This window comes from Ovis canadensis, chromosome 1 (genome assembly GCF_042477335.2).
Source record: "Ovis canadensis isolate MfBH-ARS-UI-01 breed Bighorn chromosome 1, ARS-UI_OviCan_v2, whole genome shotgun sequence".
Lineage (NCBI taxonomy): Eukaryota > Metazoa > Chordata > Mammalia > Artiodactyla > Bovidae > Ovis > Ovis canadensis.
In genome coordinates, this window is record NC_091245.1 from 11599584 (window position 1) to 11621891 (window position 22308).

General features: G+C 34.3%; 1 protein-coding gene across 9 annotated transcripts in view; it reads left to right on the forward strand.

The window, feature by feature from the left end:
* The window catches only part of LOC138416602 (protein argonaute-3), a 112908-nt gene that overhangs the window by 66938 nt on the left and 23662 nt on the right, over positions 1–22308 (forward strand). For all 9 annotated transcript variants that reach the window (XM_069546198.1, XM_069546107.1, XM_069546395.1 and 6 more), the window contains 7 exons: positions 8104–8238; positions 12176–12263; positions 12387–12534; positions 12978–13097; positions 14961–15083; positions 15385–15518; positions 20297–20481. In XM_069546198.1, coding sequence (XP_069402299.1) covers positions 8104–8238; positions 12176–12263; positions 12387–12534; positions 12978–13097; positions 14961–15083; positions 15385–15518; positions 20297–20481 — 933 coding nt within the window. The remainder of the gene's footprint in view (positions 1–8103; positions 8239–12175; positions 12264–12386; positions 12535–12977; positions 13098–14960; positions 15084–15384; positions 15519–20296; positions 20482–22308) is intronic.

Here is a 22308-nt window from a genome sequence, read left to right on the forward strand (position 1 = left end):
GAATCTCACCAAAAATCTCACTTAAAAAAAATAATAATAAATTGACAAGCTGATTTTAAGATTTACTTGAAAATGCAGAGAATCTAGAACAGTTAAAACCATTTTGAAGAAGATCAGAGTTGGAGGATTTATAATCCCTGATTTCAAGACATGCTATAAAGCTACAGTAAGGAAAACTGTGATACTGAGGTTTTAAAGATGGACATATAAATCAAGTTACGAAATGGCTACAGATACTACACTTGATCTTAGCCAAAAAGCTAAAAAATAATTAGAATAGCTATAAACATTTATGTGGTTGATTGATATTTGACAGAGGGGCCAAATTCAATGGGGAAAGAATAGTCTTCTCAATGATACCAGAACAGTTGGGTATTTGTACAAAAAATAAACATTAAAACTGAGAAACTTCTAAGAAAAGAGGAAAAATATTCATGCCCTTGGAGTAAGCAAAGATTTCTTTGTATGTTGGAAACCTAATCTAAGTGAAAACCATCTCTTAAGAACACTGTTAAGAAGATGAAAAGGCAAGCTACTGAAATTTGAAAAAGTTTCAAATATTTGCATAATATATCCTGAACAAAAGATTTGTGTCTAGAATATATGAAAAGCTTACATAACTCAAACTATTTTTAACAATGGTCAAAAAAATACACTACACAAAAGATTATGGGAATGGTCAATAGCACCTGAGAAGATATTAAACATCATTGCTCATCAGGAAAATGCAGATAAAAACCACAATGAGATATCACTTCACTCTTGCTAGACTTGCTAAAGTAAAAAACCCAGCAATGCTAAGTGTTGGCAAGAATGTGGAACAATTAGAAACGGTAGGAGTATAAAACAGTACAACCACTTTGAAAAATATTTTGGCATATTTTTAAAAATTTAAATATTTTCTTGTCATGTCCTAACTATTCTTAGGTCTTTTCCCAAGAGAAATGAAAAAAAAAAAAAAAATAGGTCCATACAAAGGTTTGTACATGTTCATAATAACTAGGATCTGGAAACAACCGAAATGCCCAGCAACAAGTAAACTGAGAAACAAATTGTGATTTATTTACACGATGAAATACTATCCAGCAATTTTAAAAAACTAATTTATAAAATGGTATGGATGAATCTCAAGTAAGATGTGCAAAAAAGCCAAACAAAATGTTGTATACCATATAATTCCATTTATGTGAAATTCTGGAACAAATTTATTATGAAAGGAATCAGATCAGTGGTTGCCTGAAGCAGATGTGATGGAAGCTGATTAAAGAGGGGCAGGAAAATACTTTCGGGGGTGATGACATATTTTGTCTTAATTGGAGTGATAATAGCATAGAGGATGAGATGGTTGGATGGCATCACTGACTCAATGGACATGAGTTTGAGCAAGCTCCAAGAGATGGTTAAGGACAGGGAGTCCTGGCATGCTGCAGTCCATGGGGTCGGAAAGAGTTGGACACGACTGAACAACTGAACAAGAACAACAAATAGCATTGAGGTATACGTTTGTCAAAATCATTGAGCTATACAGTTAAAATGCATTTTATTGTATGTAAGTTATACCTCAAATAGTTTTTTTTTTAATGAGACGTCACATCCCCAGAAAGGCTAACATTAAACTCTTAAACTCTGCTTGTGAGAGAGTTAGTTGTTAAGACCACTTTGGAAGATTTTGGCATTATCCAGGAAAGTTGGAGATACACATCCTTAGTTCAGTTCAGTTGTTCATCCCCTTGGACTGCAGCACACCAGGCTTCTCTGTCCATCACCAACTCGCGGAGCTTGCTCAAATCAGTGGACTCATGTCCATTGATTCAGTGATGCCATCCAACCATCTCATCCTCTGTCTCCCCTTCTCCTCCTGCCTTCAATCTTTCCCAATCTTTCCCAGTCAGGGTCTTTTCTAATAAGTCAGTTCTTCGCATAAGGTGGCCAAAGGATTGGAGCTTCAGCTTCAGCATCAGTCAGTGACTATTCAGAACTGATTTCCTTGAGGATTGGCAGGTTTGATCTCCTTGCAGTATGAGGGACTCTGAATAGTCTTTAACACTGCAGTTCAAAAGCATCAATTCTTCAACGCTCAGCTTTCTTTAGACTCAACAGTTCTACTGAGATACCACCTTTTCTATTAGAGAAATATACATGTGTATGTATATCAAAAAGGCCATCTATAAGATATTCATAACATTATTCTAATAACCAAATGAAAGTGCCAGCATAAAGAGTCCACCACCATTAATAATCAGACTTTTGTTTGTTTGGTTTTTGCCGTAGGACACCTTGTGGGATCTTAGTTGCCTGGCCAGGGGTTGAACTTGGGCCCCTGGCAGTGAAAGCACAAAGTTCTATCCACTGTCCACCAACATTAAAGTGGATAAACTGTATTTCTTCAGTGGAGTGTTAGGCAAAGCAATGGAAATGAAGAAAATAGTTATTAGTTTAAATGAGTTAGAAACATGTTTAGCAAGTCTCAAAAAGATTATATGTTTTATGTTTCCAGTTAGATAAAATTGAAGAACTGGAAAAAATAAATTGTCCTTAGTGATCTGTACCTATGTTGTAATTCTGAAAAGAAAACAAAGTGACTACCATAAGAACCAGGATTTGAGGGTTGAAGTGTAAGTTAAGGTTGGGAATGGGATAGGGAAGCAGTTTCGAGAATACTACCAATATTTAGTTCTTGATCTGAGTGTTGGTTATGTGAATATTTGTATTCACTTTATAATTTAGTGACCTTTTAGTGACCCTTTAGTAAATATATTTTTTATTAAAAACAGAAAAACCCAACCCTTTGATTTATCAATATCTCCTGAGTACTATTGTCAGTAATACTTTGCTAGTTAATGATAGGCATGCAAGATGTCTAACATGGCCTCTAAATTGCTCACTATTACCATAAAAAGGCATTGTATAATAAGTGATCTTAATTGCTGTTCTTATACTTTCAGAGCCATGAAAGTAAATGTATAAAATTGAGGCACATAATCTCTTAGGAGGTTGAAGTATAATTGTAGTTAAGTTTTTACGTGGATCCAACATTATTTACTGCTTTATTTTATACTCTTCATTTGGACTTGGACTAATTTGGAACATGTAGTCCTTATTACCTTAAATATGGTAAATATTTATTATTTTTTCACATCTGTATTTTAGCTGCATCCTAACAGAAAATTTCAGTTTTGACACAGTAAAGTACAAACTAAAGAATCCTAATCACTTCTTCATAGAACATTCTTCCATTCAGCTTCTTCAAGGAGTTAGTGTACATTGACAGAATGATTTTGCCTAGAATTAAAAGCTCAGTAAATCAGAGAGCAAAAGACATGAGTAGACAATTCTTCAAAAAATGAGAAAAAGACTTCTGATGAGTTTCTGCCATGTTCTGTTCACAAGTAGGTATCTTACATTGAATCTTCACACTAATGCTGTAAGTAATGGGTGTTTTGCTAATTTTCCATAAAAATGAGTGGAAGTTCTGAAAAATGATAATTAGTCTGGATATAGAATTAAAATCTGTTTCATTTCCAAGCTTATTTTTTTGTTGTTGTTATTCTAATGCTGCTACCCATGAAAAGAAGAAAATAAACCTAATTTTAAAAATAAGGATAGGGACTTTCCTGGTGGTCCAGTTTCTAAGACTCTAAGCTCCCAATGCAGGGGGCATGGGCTCAATCCCTGCTCAGAGAGCTGCATCCCACATGTTGCAACAGCAAGAAAAAAAAAAAGAACCTGCATGCCACGACTAAGACCTGGAGCAGCCAAATAAATTAAAAAAAAATTTTTTTTAAAGGCTACATTTCCAACAGTGAAACAATTTTTTATCAATTATCAATAAGTGAGTTATAAAGTATCACAAAACCTTAATAAGAATGATTTTTGCCAAAGTTGTGTATCACCTGTACATATATAGATACTAGCAATCTAAGTAGTTGGTAATATCTCATTTTGTACAAATTCCTCAAGTTTTTTATTTCTCAATTTTATTTATCTGCATTCCAGCACCTGCTCATTTATTTTGTTTATATGAATGTGGTACAAATGTATCCATCTGACTGATGGTTATTTAGGTTGTGTCCATTCTTTTTATCATTATAAACTGTACTACAGTGAGCATTCTTATTCATGTTGCCCTCCACAGATACAGGATTTTTGTAGAGCATATATTCTAGTAGAGTGGAATTGTTGAGTTGGAAATTATGCTCATCTTCAAACTTACTATAAATTACCATTTGCTCCTGACTGTATCAGTTTATATTCATACATACTGTATGAGAATTTTCATTCTTCATTCTTCCTTTGGCTTATTGTCAGCTTGTATTGTCCATTGTAATGTTTTTGGCCCATTTTGATTGGTATAAAATGATAGCTCAACAGAGTTTTTATATGTATTTCCTTTATTACAAATAAAATAGTAAAAAATTGTTTTTTGACATTTAGGTTTTCTCTTCTGTGAAATACCTAGCCATGTCTCTTTTGGCACTGTACTGTTTTAAGCTTGATTTATAGGTACTCATTACATATTCTGGATAGTAATCATTTGTTGTGTGTATTATACATATCCATTTGCCTGTTGTTTTTTAGCTTTGTTTATGGTACCATGTTTTTAATCGTTTTTGTATCTTAAGAAATTCTTTCCTGCTTTCAAGATCATAAGGATGTTCTATCTTTTCCTTTAAATGTCTATTTTTCTTTTCATGTTCAGTTCTCTAAATAGGAATTTATTTCCTATGCTGTATAATTTAGACTTTGAAGGATACTCTGCTGGTCTCTGTGTTTGTCCCCACAGTCTCTTGACTTGAATAGGATTATAACAAATCTTGATGAATGTTAGGGCAGACCTTATTCTTAGAAACTCTCTTAGCTGTTCTGGTTTCATTTCTCTTTCATCTTAATTTTAGTATCAGCTTCTTAATTTCCAGAGGTCAAGAGGATTATATCTTATTGGTATTTGATTGAAATTGCTTTGAATTAACAGATTAATTTATAAATAATTTCTACCACTAAGGTATGCTGCTCCATTTATTAATATTTAGATCTTCTATAGTAGTAAAGATACCTATTATTTCAGTGAGTCTTTACATCTTTTGTTTAGATTTTATCCCAAGTATCTTACACTTTTTGTTGTGATGTTAAGTGGTATCTTTTTTTTTAATGGTATCTTTTTTTAAATTACATTTTAAGCTGGTTGCCAGTATATAAGAGTATAATTTATTTGTATCTGTTGACCTTAAATCTAGTAGCCTTACTGAATTCTCTTATTCTATAATTTATCTATGGATTAGAGGGTTTTCTCTCTCAACATTCGTACTGTGAAGAATAATAATTTTGTTTCTTCCTTTCCAATCCTTTTATCTTTTATTTCTCTTAACTTGGATCCTATGCCAGCTAGCACTTTCTGTTAACTTAGGTTGAATTTACCATAGATTTTGATGAATAACTTTTATCAAATTAAGGAAGCTCCTTTCTAGTCTTGGTACTGTGAAAATTTTAGTTATGGTGCTGAATTTTATCTGATGCTTTTTTCAGAGCAGTTGTCTATAGAAATGATTGTACATTTATTCCCCTTAGTGTTTTAATGTCATATATTTTGTTAATAGGTTTTAAAAATATTAAATGTAAATATTACTTGTTCAGTTAAACTGAGTTGATTTGTGAAAGGGAATGAAGGGAAAAATGCATGTATATGTAGGTTTATAAAATGTTAGGGATAGAGAGACAGATCCTTGCTCTTTGAAACCCATGCCTAATTCAGCTGTATTCACTGATTTTATCCCATCTTGTGTAAGAGCTTTCCTTCATCTCAAATGCCTACATTGCTGTAGGGAAGATGGTAAATAGTAAAATGATTAAAATTATAAACACTAAGGAAAATTAATAGAATATTAAACAGGATAATATTTGTTTAGTAGTTTCAGCTCTGTGAGATAAGACGAATTAATTGTGAGTGCTAGTATTATAATAATCCAGTGAAGAAAGTTTACCTGTAGAATTAAAGGAAAGACAAAATAAGCATGTCAATGACCATATATTTATTTTCCTTTATCCATTTAATTTTTTTTATTTAACACAGAAGCAGTATATGTTTATTTGATATATTTCCTGCCAGTCTCATTTTAATGTACAACAGTATTCTCACATTTTTAATAGAAGAATGTAGGTATACAGTTTTTTAATGTATAAGATTTAAATAAGATACCCAGAATGCTGATACAGTCTTATCAGTCTCTCTTTTTTTAGTTAGCTTGAAATTATAAAGGTATTTCTAAAGCTTATTTGGGTGGAAATACAAAACCAACATAACTATCCATCACTAGGGACATGTAGTAGATCCAGGTAGTGAGATATCCTGCAATGTGAAAAAGAATGATATAATTCCTTATTAGTACGTATAAGATCTATCTGCAAGAAACATAATGAGAAAAAGAAATCAAAGCCCAAAATAGTGTTTCTAATTTTTTATCATTTGTGTTCTTTTTCATTAAGAAAGGAATGAGATATATATTCACTTAATTACCATGCACCCAAACTACAGAATAATATGAAGCCATTAAAAAGAAATTATTGACATGGAAAGTTCTCTAAGACATTGTTAGTTTTAAAATAATAATAAAACAATAAAGCAAGTCATAAAACATTTATTATCTGATCTCATGTTTTTAAGATTTATATATCCATTTTTATCTCTAAGTGTATATTAAAAGAACAAGATATGGAAGTACAAAACCAACAGAGCTATCTATTGTTAGGGACATGTAGTAGGTCCATGTCCATAATTAGTACATGTAGTAGTTAGGTATTAGCTACAAATAATGGTTACTTCTTAAAAGATACTTGGAGACCAGATGTCTTTACTGTTTATGTTATTTAAATTTTTTGTGCTGAGACTTCATTCATATATTATTGAAATAACATATATATTGTTTATATATATGTATATATATACATATATATTGAAATAATATATATATTCAATATATATTGAAATGAAAATGTAATACGTGCTCACTATTAAAAAATAAAGATTTAAAAAAAATAAAAAATATCCGCAATAGTCTCACCATCTAACTACTTAAAGTCTTATTAAATATCCTTCCAGGGATGAGGGACATTTTATGAAAGACACTTAAACCTAAACCAAGGAGAATAAGAGAAAGGGCACCACTGTGGACATGTTTTTTAGGTAGGGAAATAATATGATAGCATGTTGACCCGGGTGGTAAAGAATCTTCCTACAATGCAGGAGACCTGGGTTCGATCCCTGGGTTGGGGAGATCCCTTGGAGAAGGGAATGGCAACCTACTCCAGTATTCTTGCCTGGAGAATTCCATGGACAGAGGAGCCTGATGGGCTACAGTCCATGGGATCTCAAGGAGTCAGAAACGACTGAGCGACTAGCACTTTTCACTTTTCAGCCTACTGTCTGTTCTAGTTTTACTTTTCACTGTACCCCCAGTATCTTTTAGCACATAATAGCAGCCCGTAAGTATTTAAGAAATGAATGATGGTGATCTGCTAACTATTGGTGAAGCTCTCTTCCAGTTCCAAAATCCAGGATTAAGAAGTCATACTAGTTGGCTCCTCGAAGACTGCTTATTGTAGCTAGATAACATTGGGCAGATGTTGTTACTACCTGTAGCTTGGATTAGCACTAGTAACATTTAATACCATTGTCTTCTCAAATCTGTGCAAGACAGGGAAAGCTCGCCTTAGAACAGATAAGCAATCTGGGGTGGCACGAAAGGCTATGTTTAAGAAATAATACCTAACCTTGTCTTCTGAGGCATTCTGGCCTTCTTTGTCCCTTTATAGGCCTTGTCTCATAGCCAGAACACTGCTCTGTACATGTATTAGGGAATGGAAAGATTCAGTTACCCATAATGAAAAAGATTATAAAAACTGTAATATTAGGTTTTTCTGTTGTTGTGCTTGTCTTGTAGTCAAACAGGTCAAGTTGAAACTGCTTAATTTTGGAAATTTTTTTATATGTATTGATATATAGGTATATGTAAGAGGGTAATTTTAACTCTATAATTAGTTATCATGGAGCCTTAGATTGAGTTTTTTTAAGGAAACATTAATTTGTACCCTTTGTGTTTTTCTTCTTAGTTTCTGCCACTGCCTTCTACAAAGCACAACCTGTAATTCAGTTCATGTGTGAAGTTCTTGATATACATAATATTGATGAGCAACCAAGACCTCTGACTGATTCTCATAGGGTAAAATTCACCAAAGAGATAAAAGGTGAGTTCATTAGCATTTGGAACAACTTAACTGTAAAATGCATGAATATAGTAAACTTTCATGGAAATTGTTTTAAGATTTAAATCTGTTCATGTAAAATCACCAGTAAAAATATGGATTAATTTTAAAATGCTGCATTAAATTCATTGTCATAACATCTTAGGTAGTGTTTCAATGAAAGAAATACCAAGTAATGGAATTAATACTAGCTAATTTTTTGTTGATACTTTCCCTTACTAGCTGAAGGCATAAAGAGGTATTCTCATAGAAAAATGCTCCTATGATACTGTCTAAAATAGGAAATTTATTCCCAAAACATTGACACTTCGGGACTGGAGCCATTCTTTGAACATATTTTAATATAGTGACTTCTTTATTTTTCTGAAATGATAGCAGAATATTTTATTTCTTTGTAAATTTATAGATGTGGGGCTAGCCTGTTTCATGTGTTGTTCTAGAGCTGAAACTTAGTAACTTCATGTACATTAGTTGACCGTTGATCTTGCCTGCTTTATAGTTAGTGGCTAAAATTTATACAGAGGTCTTACATCATATATATATTTTACTAATATAAATTCATTTCTACATGGTCTTCCAAAGGGAAAAATTAAAAATTAATTTCAGTTATAGTCTAAAATTTATATTTTGTATATATTTATTCTTTATATAATTGTAGCTTTCTATGTAAATATACAGTTTTATGTGCAAACCCATATATAATGGGTTTAGCAGCAATTTAATTTAATCAGTGTACTTTATCAGCAGTTTAAGGGATTTTTCAAGAATAATTTTGATTATGTAAGATTCTTGCCTTGTTCCTCACTTTGGAACTTAGTCCTCATGTAAGATGTGACTCCATTGTATTTAGTTCTTTATTATTTAGGCACAAAGAGAAATTCGATATTCTCTAATTAGAATGAATACTATAAATTCTGTTTGTAATAAGTGTTACATCTTAAATAGTCAGAAATAATTATGTTGTTTAATTTTAAGGTTTTACCTATTTGTTGCAGGTAATTTGAAGTTTGTTTTCTGAACATCTTTCAGTCCCCCAAATCAGTTAGTATAGTTGAATACATCCTGCTAGCTCCGGTAATCATTTATTCTGTGCCATTCAGTAACCAAGAGAGAGAAATAGTCATTGTAGTAAAACATTTAAAGGAATTTCCCTCCTGCTTTGAAGATGAGCATCTATTTATCTCAAGACTTTTGTCAGAATAAGAAAGTGTTATATATTCTTGTATTGCAGCCATACCATTGTCCTGTCATAATCTGTATTAACTGCACAGTCAGCTTTGTTGGAAGGTAGTGCATTACCCACCATTAATATGTGATCATCTAAATGCCATGGTTTCCAGTGGAGTTGCTGCTTAGTTACCACCTCTGATATCATGAAGTCACTTACATTATTTTGCGGTAACTATGCAATCAACTCATATCACCACTCTATCACAGAAAATACAAGATGTACAGAACAAGGATTCAACTGCTGCCCGAAGAGCATGGACTCGATCTTAACTTCAACTGCTCAGGGGGCCAAAGAAATGACTGAAAAAATGACTAGAAAGCATTATAAAGTTGATGTTATAGTGAAGGTAAAGCCAAGTTTATAGGTTCAATATTTGATTTATTAAAGCCAAAAACATTTTTCGGTTGGATGGAGGGTTTGGGGAGGGACCTGGGCAGAGAATTATCTAGTCCATTTTTTTAAAAAATTTCAATTCTTTGCTAACCCCTGAATTTGAATCTCACCCTTAGGCACCTATGACTGTAGATTTGGGGTAGAAAAGTATGAGTTAGATCTAATTGACAAACTGATGATTTTTTCCTCCATTCAAAGCCAAGAAGGCTTTTAAAAAAGAGAGAGCTCTTTAAAGTACATCATGTATTCCTATCTCAGTAACACAGAATCAAAGTTACATGTTTTAAACTATATATTTGAGTTTAATTTTTTGTCAGCATGAGAAATTTGATGAAAACTGTTTAATAATGGTATAAACTATGGTATAATGAATACACTTCCTAGTACAATACTCATTTCATTCCAGTTGAACTTTTTCCTAAATAATTAATAATTACTTTAGGGTGGTTTCTTTGTACAATAATTCATCATAGTTAAATAGCAGAAATACTGGAGGAAGTTTATGGTAAAAGTACCATACGTATGTAAGAGTGTCGGTTTTATTTTTGATAAAAACTTATTTAGTAGGCTTGTAGAACCTTACTGATAATTTTTTTTTTAATTCAAAGGGGAGATTTGAAAACAAATTGCTAAGTGGTATAGATAATGGAAATTTGTTTCAAATTTTTCCATCATGTTTTCCCCCAAACAGTATTTTTACATCTTGTTTACTTCATATAGTTGGTATTTCCTTCTTGAAAGATCTTCTCTTGGTAATATTTTCTATTTTCATTTATAATATAGAAGCATAATAAATGCTCTAATTGACGTGAAAGTTTAGTTTTATAAAGATAGTTACTAACAAAAACTATTTCTCACTGACTCAGTTAAGAGTACTTCTCAAAAAACCTCATACCAGTCTGGTGTAGTGGCACTGTGTCCATTTAACATCTTAATTTGTGCTGATATGTCATAAGAAAATATTACTGTGATTGAACTTTGTGTTTGGTTCTGCAGTTAGTAGATAGGAAAATAAGTTATACTGTAGCAGGGTTTCTCAACCTTGGCACAATTGATATTTTGGGCTGGATAATTCTTTGTTGCGGTCGGGGATGGGAGGTAGTGCTGTTCTGTGCGTTGCAATATAATTTAGCAGCATCCCTGGGTCCACCCATTCCTAAATCTAGCATCCACCAGATGCCAATAGCACCCCCAGTTTTAACAATCAGGGAAGCCCCCAAAAATGTCTCCAGACATTACCAAATCTCCCCTGGAGGTCAGAGTCACCTCAGGTTGAGAACATCTGCACTATGGGATACATAGGTACAAAAGAAAAAAAAAATTTCAGTCACAGTAGCTACATTTCTTGTGCTCAGGAACATTAGTAGTGATTTTAGTACAGGTGTAGAAATCATATCATCTCAGAAAATCCTTTTGGACACCATTGCTTAGGAAAATTCATCCCAGAGAATTTCAGCCAATGGTTTAAAAGCCCACAGCCTCACCTTCTGAAGCAGACCTGGGATCCTCAAACCCCTAGGGTCCACAGACAGACTCATGGATCCACTAACATCTAAATTCATATGCTGCATTAAGTGTATGTTGCATTTTTTTGAGAATTTATTGCTTTTGTCAGATTCCCAAAGAGGTCATTGATTCCATGAGAACGTCTGGATTACTTGCTGCAGGAATTAGTTTGGTTGCATTCGCTATTTTGCCCTGATTTCTAATGGTCAGTAGTGAAAGAACTGTGTCACTATATTATCCTTTAACAGAGTTGTCACTCCACTTCTGTTAAAAGGGCCTGGGATTTTTTTTTTTTTCCTTCCTTGTTTAAAAATCTGTGAAGGACTTTCTTCATGAGCTTTATGAAATTATGATCTTCAGTCAGTATGTGATGCCTGGGGAGTTGAGATATCACATATTTTGAAGGTTACAGAATGTTTTGAGAGTTATGGTAACTCCTTTCCATTGCTGCTTCCCTCTCCCAGCATATAAACCTACAATATAAGCAGAGCTTTTTTATAAAATTAATGAAGAACTTTATCCCTTGATCTAAAGGCTTTGCAAATTTTATGCTATTTTTTAATAGCTTGATAGAATAGGGAAATGGTTTGGAGTTAGGTCTATCATGATTGTACCCATTATTAACTATGTGTTATATATATATATAATCCTTTGTTAATCATATCGCCTATTTCACAGATTTTCTGTCTGTTTAGAATTTTGAGTTCTTATAGTGGTGAACAGGCTTTAGAGTTATGAATATGTCACTTGTGACAGTTCTGTAACCTCAGTTTTTCTTGTTGGGAACAGGTCTGAAGGTTGAAGTGACTCATTGTGGAACAATGAGACGGAAATACCGTGTTTGTAATGTAACAAGAAGGCCTGCCAGTCATCAAACGTAAGAAAAGCTGGTGTTTGTCAGAACAGAGATGATGTGAGGCAGCTTACTCTAGTTGGTAGATTGGGTGTTTTGCTTGCTCCTAATGGGATGAATTGTTAATGTGTAATTTTTTTTTTCCAGCTTTCCTTTACAGTTAGAAAATGGCCAAACTGTGGAGAGAACAGTAGCACAGTATTTCAGAGAAAAGTATACTCTTCAGCTGAAGTACCCACACCTTCCCTGTCTGCAAGTGGGGCAGGAACAGAAACATACCTATCTGCCACTAGAAGTAATGTGTTTAGGCTGCTTATTAATATCCTCTTATTCATCATTCTGTTAAGATTTTTAATGTCCTGTAACTTACTTCATACTCACATTTATTTTTAAATTGAACTGTCTTTAAATTTCCTTATTTATTCTGAATTTTCAGTTATGAAATAATACGGGAAAAAATTCATCCACGGTCCTGCCCCTCTAAACATAACTGCTGTTAACATTTTGGTACACTTCTTTTCAGCCTTTTTATCCAGTGTACATTTTACCTGATTATAATCATACTGTGAAGCAGTATTATTTACTGCTTTTCTACTTGACATGATATTAAACATAAGTGGCTTAATGGAGTAGATTTTAAATTTTAAGTTAAATTAAGATTTAAAATGTCACATTTAATTGCACTCAATTTTAAGAAAGATATATATATCTAGTACAAAACTTTTTTTCCATTTGTAGGTCTGTAATATTGTGGCAGGGCAACGATGTATCAAGAAGCTAACGGACAATCAAACCTCCACTATGATCAAAGCCACAGCAAGATCTGCACCAGATAGACAAGAGGAAATTAGCAGATTGGTTAGTACTTACCCCAGAAATAGAAATTTAAAACATATTAGGGTGAGCTACTAAAGAAGAATAGCTACCATATCAGCTCATTATCATTTCATGGGCTGTCAGAATTAAAAGAGATTATGGAAGTATTCTAGCGGTAGTCTAGGGGTAAATCTTAGTGAATTCTATGAAGAAGGTTAGAGCTTTCTAATTTAACCCCAAGCTCTTTAGTTAGATTCAGAACAGATAATCTCAGAACTAATGTTTCAGTTTAGCGAACTGAACTTTGATCACCTCCTACCTAAAATGGGAAATGAAAGTCCAGGTTTTATGACTAGCAATAGTGAGAAGCTAAACACACAAAGTAGGATTGCTTAGCCCCAGTATCAACACTGGTAGCTGTATAGGATGAATAAAGAAGTATAAGACAGCTCCTGCCTTATGGAGTCTCTAAGCTCTCCTTATTCTAAATGGGGAGAAAAGAGATATTAATACATTATAAAACTGACAGAATTAGGGCGAAGTGAAAAATAAAGGCACCTGGATCTTATCTTGAAAGTTAGTTGTGTCTGACTTTTTGCTACCCCATGGGCTGTAGCCTGCCAGGCTAGCACTTGGAATCTTAACAGCTCCAGGTTCACAGTCTGACTTCTTTACTCACGGTTACTGCTGCTGCTGCTGCTAAGTTGCTTCAGTCATGTCCGACTCTCTGCGACCCCATAGACGGCAACCCACCAGGCTCCTCCGTCCCTTACTATATTTATAGTTATAGCATCCAGTAGGCTAGAACAGTGACTGAGAGTAGGAACTCTAGAATCAGAATGTACAGATTTCAGATTATATGTCACTTGCTTAGCTATATGGTTTAGACCAATCATTTCACTTTACTAAGCTTTAGTTTTATCCTCTGTAAAATAAAAAGTATAAAAGACTTATTTGTAATTAAGGTTATTGTAAAAATCATAAAACATTTCACACCAAGCACATCACCAAGCAAGTCTTGGTAAATAGTTGTCATTCTTAATAATCTTACAGAAATGAATGGCATTTAAGCTTGAAGGAAAAAATCATTAGCGCATAATTTAGAAAACTTTTCCTGCTTATTGTGGGGTTATATATGTAGATTTACATAGTGTTTTTACTAGATTTTTTACTCAAAGACTTGAACATTGCCCTTTTTGTAACCTTATCTGACCTTTACCCTGAGACTAAAAAAATATGTTTTGAAAAACACATTATAGCACACTATAAGCATGAATTACACTTCTGAGATTACAATAAATTCTTTGCATATATTGGTATATTATGTAAAAATTATAATCTGCATCTCATCTTGGCTTTCTTGTCTGTCTCAAGTGTATCTCTTTAAGTAAATTTTATCTTCTGCTGTGTTTTATTGGAAAATATTCAAGTAGATTTTATATAATTTGTTATCAATTAGGGAAAAAAGCTTAGGATTATTGATATTTGCTATCAAGCTCTACATAAAATTTTAATAGTATATGTCCAGATCCTCTGATTAGAAGTCATTAACCATTTTTAGGTCAGGTATTTCTCTTGCAATCTCTTGACCACCCTCCCCAAAATGTATTAGGCTTAACCATATAAAATTACCATTTTCATGAGTCATAAATAGTTGAAATTTCTTATTACCCAACCTAATACAATTAAATATTCTACAAATGAACAGGAAGTTCACAGACCTCTTACTGTCCACTCATGGTCTGTAGTCCCCAGGTAAAGAATCTGCTCTATATTTTGGGTTTTGGGTACCATTATCTAGACCTATTATAAAATATTATTGACACAGTGAAGAAAAAAATTAGAGGGCTCTAAAGGGAAATTAGGGGAATTTTGAAAGTAACTACAAACCTTTTCTGTTGTTAGGTAAGAAGTGCAAATTATGAAACAGATCCATTTGTTCAAGAGTTTCAATTTAAAGTTCGAGATGAAATGGCTCATGTAACCGGACGCGTACTTCCAGCACCTATGCTCCAATATGGAGGCCGGGTAAAACCTCTTGATATCATGTTTAAATTATAAACATACAGTTTCTGTGTTTGGAGAGAAGGACATCCTAGCTGAGTCTGGAATTTAGAAAGTATTTTACATTCCAACAGTTTTTTTGTTTCAAGATGAGTATCTTTGCTTGAAATTAGTGGAACTTTTGTTTTTTTGTGATAAAAATATAAAATATTGATTTAGAAAAGCCTATTCCAGCAATTTGAAATGCTTATTTTCACCTCATTCAAATAAGTTATATATTAAATGTTTTGCTCTTTTTTGCCTTATTATTTTTCTTTCTCTGTAGAACCGGACTGTAGCAACACCAAGCCACGGAGTATGGGACATGCGAGGGAAACAGTTCCACACAGGAGTTGAAATCAAAATGTGGGCTATAGCTTGTTTTGCCACACAGAGGCAATGTAGAGAAGAAATATTGAAGTAAGGCTTGTCATTAGTTTCACTTTGGGACCATTTTGTGTTTAAATTTTGTATTTCAGTTTTAAATTATTCAGCTAATAATCTAACCAACATTGCCTCAATATGAAGTATATTTAATCAATGAACCTTTAAAAATGTTTCTTCTCAGTACTTTGATGAAGATTCTGAATTTTTTGGTCATATCCAAGTAACTGATTGATTCTTATAGGCATTCTAATAGACTAGCTTATATGATATGGCAGAAGTACCATTGACTTTTGATGGCAAATAGGTTAGATTTAATTCCCAGGTTTGCCACTTCCTAACTTTATTACCATGAATAATTTATTTAATCTTATTATGCTTCTGTTTTTACCTTTTAAAAATAGAGATAATAGTACTTATTTACTGAATGAGAATTAAATAACATCCTTGTTTCTCAATTGAGTTCCTTAAAAGAGTCATTTAACTTCTCATTTTCACTTTCCACAATTTGGCCTCCATCTCCACTACTTTTCGTCTTCTCCAGATTCTTTCCCTCATCAATCTTCTGTTTAAGTTTAAAACAAGTCTTCATTTTGCCTCGACACTCTCAGGATTCCAGGCTTCCACTCAGTCTCTTTCCTTGAAGTTTTAGTGCTCTACTAAAATTGATTCCTGGAATCAATTTCAAGCACAAAAGTATCTTTGTGCTTATCAGTTCTAATGGTCTATTCTCAATAGCTGAGAAAAGAAGGGAAGCTAAAGGCAGAGGAGAAAAGGAAAGATATACCCATTTGAATGCAGAGTTCCAAAGAATAGCAAGGAGAGATAAGAAAGCCTTCCTCAGTGATCAGTGTGAAAAAATAGAGGAAAACAATATAATGGGAAAGACTAGAGATCTCTTCAAGAAAATTAGAGATACCAAGGGAAAATGCAAAGATAGGCACAATAAAGGACAGAAATAGTATGGACTTAATAGAAGCAGAAGATATTAAGAAGAGGTGGCAAGAATACACAGAAGAACTATACAAAAAAGAACTTCATGACCCAGATAACCATGATGGTGTGATCACTCACCTAGAGCCATACATCCTGGAATGTGAAGTCAAGTGGGCTTTAAGAAGCATCACTACGAACAAAGCTAGTGGAGGTGATGGAATTCCAGTTGAGCTATTTCAAATCCTGAAAGATGATGCTGTGAAAGTGCTACACTCAATATGCCAGCAAATTTGGAAAACTCAGCAGTGGCCACAGGACTGGAAAAGGTCAGTTTTCATTCCAATCCCTAAGAAAGGCAATGCCAAAGAATGCTTAAACTACCACACAACTGCACTCATCTCACAGTCTAGCAAAGTAATGCTCAAAATTCTCCATGCCAGGCTTCAATAGTACATGAACCGTGAACTCCCAGATGTTCAAGCCAGATTTAGAAAAGGCAGAGGAATCAGAGATCAAACTGCTAACATCCACTGAATCATTAAAGAAAGCAAGAGAATTCCGGAAAACACCTATTTCTGCTTTATTGACTATGCCAAAGACTTTGACTGTGTGGACCACAACAAACTCTGGAAAACTCTTCAGGAGATGGGAATACCAGACCACCTGACCTGCCTCCTAAGAAATATGTATGCAGGTCAAGAAGCAACAGTTAGAACTGGACATAGAACAACATACTGGTTCCAAATCTGGAAAGGAGTACATCAAGGCTGTATATTGTCACCCTGTTTATTTAACGTCTATGCAGAGTACATCATGCCAAATGTTGAGATGAATGAAACACAAGCCAGAATCAAGATTGCCAGGAGAAATATCAATAACCTCAGATATGCAGATGACCCCACCCTTATGGCAGAAAGGGAAAAAGAACTAAAGAGCCTCTTGATGAAAGAGAAAGAGAGGAGTGAAAAAGTTGGCTTAAAACTCAACATTCGGAAAACTAAGATCATAGCATCTGGTCCCATGACTTCATGGAAATAGATGGGGAAACAATGGAAACAATGAGAGACTTGATTTTTGGGGGCTCCGAAATCTCTGCAGATGGTGACTGCAGCCATGAAATTAAAACATGCTTGCTCCTTGGAAAAAAAGTTATGACCAACCTAGACAGCATATTGAAAAGCAGAGACATTACTTTGCTCACAAAGGTCCTTCTAGTCAAGGCTATGGTTTTTCCATTAGTCATGTATGGGTGTGAGAGTTGGACTGTGAAGAAAGCTGAGCACCAAAGAATTGATGCTTTTGAACTGTGGTGTTGGAGAAGACTCTTGAGAGTCCCTTGGACTGCAAGGAGATCCAACCAGTCCATCCTAAAGGAAATCAGTCCTGAATATTCATTAGAAGGACTGATGCTGAAGCTGAAACTCCAATACTTTGGCCACCTAATTAGAAGAACTGACTCATTTGAAAAGACCCTGATGCTGGGAAAGATTGAAGACAGGAGGAGGAGGAGATGACAGAGAATGAGATGGTTAGATGGCATCACCGACTCGATGGACATGAATTTGAGTAGTCTCCGGGAATTGATGATGGACAGGGAAGCCTGGTGTGCTGCAGTCCATGGGGCTGCAAAGAGTCGGACACGACTGAGCAACTGAACTGATTCTGACCCATTATTTTTTCAAAATTTGTGCAGCATTAGATACAGTTGACTGCCTTACTGACAGTCTCTCCATTCTTGCCTTCCTGGTTTCTTTTTATCACTTAGGTTTCCTTTCTCTGTCTCCTCTCCTTTGGAAAACCAATCTTTGGGGCTGTGGCCCTCTTGAGGACTTCTGCTGTTACTGTTGTTTGAGGAGTTGTGCTATCGTGAAAAGAGTACCAACTCCACTTGTGATGAGCTCCATTCTAAAACTTTAGGCTTCTGATTAACGAAGAATAACATTTTTAAAGTTTTTCCATTTGCCTCTTTAAATCCTTTCTCCATGTTCATATATTTTGGACAAAGAAACTGAACACTGTATGCCCTCAAACTCTCTGGTGTTTTTTTCCATTTACACTCATGCCGCTCTTTACTGAAATGCCTCTATTTTATCTCTACTCCTCTAAATGATACTCAATCTTCTGTGATTTGCAATGTGGAAATAATCCATAATAGTAAAGTTAGTAGTTTGTCAGTATCCTCTCCATTTGTACTTGTCACTGCCTGTGTAAAATAAAGTTATAATATTTGTGTAAAGTTCTTATCTCCTCTCTAGAATCTAATCCTAAGAAAAATTGTTATTGTCTAAGTCCACTAACAGACCTTATATGCCTGTAATGAATAGTTCTTGAGTGACATAGAGATCAGTTTACCCCAGGATCAATTCAGAATTTGTTTTGCCTCCCTCATGTGAAAAAAGTTTTTTTTCCTATTTAATTCTGTTCATGCATGTGTGCATGCTAAGCCATGTCTAACTCCTGGCGACTCTATGGACTATAGCTCGTCAGGCTCCTCTGTCCACGGGATTCTCCAGGCAAGAACACTGGAGTAGGTTGCCATGCCTTACTCCAGGGGAACTTCCCAACCCAGAGATCGAACCTGCGTCTCTTACATCTCCTGCATTGGCAGGCAGGTTACCACTAGTGCCACCTCCTTTTTATTAGCTCCAAATCTCTAAATGTATGTCTTGAGGTTCACGTAGTATATTCTTTCTCCAAACTTGTTATCCCCTGACTTTCAAGTAAAATGTCTGGAGCACAGTTAAGTACAATGCTGCGATTATCTTTCTTGACCTCCAGAGACTAAAGAAATCACCTCCAGTTGTTTTTCAAGCTTTGAGGTACTCTTTTCATTTTACATTTGTTATTCATGGCTTGATAGAAGTCTCATAATCATTGGGCTTACGGCTCTTGTTCAGGCTAAGTGAAGATATTCAACTTCATACTTTCTTGAATTAGATACTAATAAGGAAAAGGAGGAGGAGGGAATTCCTACAAACTTCATCTCTGTCCTGAGGGAATCAGAGTTTTTGAGCAAAGACCATTCAGATCCTTGACTTAGGGATGTATTTGTTTTAAAAACAAGTAAAGTGATTGTTAAACCTCAACATTATTACTTATTTATCCTAGGCTAAGTGCAGAATTATTAAAGTGCTGTCTACCTCTTTTTTTTTTAATGTTTTCTTTTTTTTTTTTCCTAAATCTTTTCTGAGGACAGAATCTTTCCTGCTATCCTAGTTTCAAATAGGTATTATTGTAGAAAGAAATTCTGAACTAGGTCATAGTTCTGGGTCTTGCCACTTATCTAAGCATTTGATTTTGATCTAATACTTAATGTCCCTGAAGCTATTTTCAGATCTGTAAAATGGTGATAACACCTTACCCTACCACCTTCTTATGAATCTTGTCAGGATCAAATTAGAAAATGTATAATAGCTTAAGTTTATCAAGCTTTTACACCAGGTCTTGGGCAGTGCACTAAGTGCTTAATGTGTATTATCTCATTTAATCTTCACATCAACCCTATATTGGAAGTAGTCATTTTACAGATGAGAGAAACTGAAAAAATGTGCCTGAAATTCTATAGCTAGCAAGTAACAGAATTAGAACTGGAACCTGTCATGCTAATTCTAGAGCTGAGCTCTTAACCAGCACACTCTATTACTGATATCCTTTGTAAACTACAAAATGTCACATAGCCATAAAATAGTGTTCTTAGTTTGCAAAATAGATTACTGACCAGTTGCTGGCCTTTCACATCACTAGTCTGGTGACCTCTTGCTATATGGAGCACACAAATCTTTGCTTTGTTTTCCATTCCCTTCCCAAACTTTCCATTACTACTTTTTAGATGTTGATAACTAGACAAAAGCTTTATTTTTAGTGATTTCTCCTTCCAGGGGTTTCACGGACCAGCTGCGGAAGATTTCCAAGGACGCAGGGATGCCCATCCAGGGTCAGCCTTGCTTCTGCAAATACGCGCAAGGGGCAGACAGCGTGGAGCCCATGTTCCGGCATCTCAAGAACACCTACTCAGGGCTGCAGCTCATTATTGTTATCCTGCCCGGGAAGACACCAGTGTATGGTAAAGATACCGTATTAAGATTGCATTTTTCCTCAGGTACTTTCTATTCCTTTCAGGGACTTGCCTGGCGATCCAGTGGTTAAAACTTCAAGCTCCCAAGGCAGGGGACGTGGGTCTGATCCCTAGTCAGAGATCTAAGATCCTGCTTGCCAAAAAAAAAAAATTCCTTTTAAAATTATACTAACACAAATCCTAAAACTTTCAAACATAAAAATACATTTTATAACTATAGTCTTTAAAACCATGTATTGTTACTATAAAAAGAGAAATCAGGAGAGCAAACTAAATAGTCTAAGACTCTATGAAAAGAATTTCAGTGAAGAAGGCATTACAAAACAATGATCAAGAGAAGAATCGTATATTAAAAATGTCATTGAAATAACTTGAGTATCAGTATAATGTAATGTTAAAAGCACAGGCTGTAGAGTCAGACTCTGCTGCTTAATACCCAGGTATTGCCAGGTGTGCTACTTGTGTGATACTACCTGAATTACTTAACTACACAAAGCCTGGGTTTCCTCATCTGTGAAATTGGGGTACTACAAATATTTAATCCTTAGAAGGTAGTTGTAAGGGTTAAATAAATTCACATATGTAAACAGGGCTTCCCTGGTGGCTAAAATAGTATAAAAAATCTACCTGTAGTGCAGGAGACCCAGGTTCCATCCCTGGGTCAGGAAGATCCCCTGGAGAAGTGAATGGCTACCCACTCTAGTATTTTTGCCTGGAGAATTCCATGGACAGAGGAGCCTGATGGGCTACAGTCTGTGGGATCACAACACTTTTATGTAAACAGGTTTATGATAGCACCTGTGGTGTAGTGAATGCTCAGTAAATGTTAGCTATTATTAGTGTAAACAAGCAAAAGTTTATGAGAGTAATAAGTTAAAAATAAATCATTTAAACATGGAAAAATACAAAGAAAGTATAATTTTCAAATTACTGAATGGACTATAATCATTTAAACTTAGGATAATAGAATTAACATAAGAAAATTTATTTGACTGCATAAAAATTAAATTTTCTGTATATCACAGAGGTATAACTAAAAAGGAAACCATAGAACATCAAAAATGTTTGCAGCAAACTGAAACAACAAAAGGCTATAGTTTTTTTTTTTAAGGCTATAGTTTATTATTAAAGTATTCATATGGATCTGTTATTGTAGTCAAAGGAAAAAATTTTTATGTTCTCTTAGATTAATAAATGAAGAAAATAAACCAAAATTTCTCAAGAAAAAACAAGTAAATATTTGAGAATATGCTGGTTTACACCAATAAAGAAATAAAGAAAAGCACAAATTGATAAAATGACATTTTTATGCTACTAAATTAGCAAATATATTAAAATACTGTAATACCTAGTGATTGTAAGTATGCAGTGAATCTAGTATTTAACATATTGCTGATGACAGTACAAATTGATAATATCCTTTCATCGAAAGTATAAAAATGTGTTTTCAGTCACAAATTAAGTATTTCTTATTCCAAAAATATGTTCAAAGGAAAGAATTCATAATGTAAAAAAACTGTGCACAAAATTTTCATAGTGATATCTGTGACATTAAAAATCTAAGAACTGGTTTTAAATAGTAAGTTTCTGGTGGTGAAATAATATGTAGTGATTAAAAATGATGGTTATAAAAGTCGAAAGATATTTTTTACGTTGTGATAAAATACAGAAAGGATTACCTTGTTTTGTGTCCCCGGATATGTTCCAGTGTCTCCTAGTTTATAGTCTATGGGAACTTGAATAGAATTTATACCCTACTGTTGTGTGAAAATTGTATAAGTCTTCATTGTGTTCAATTGGATCATGATGCTTTTC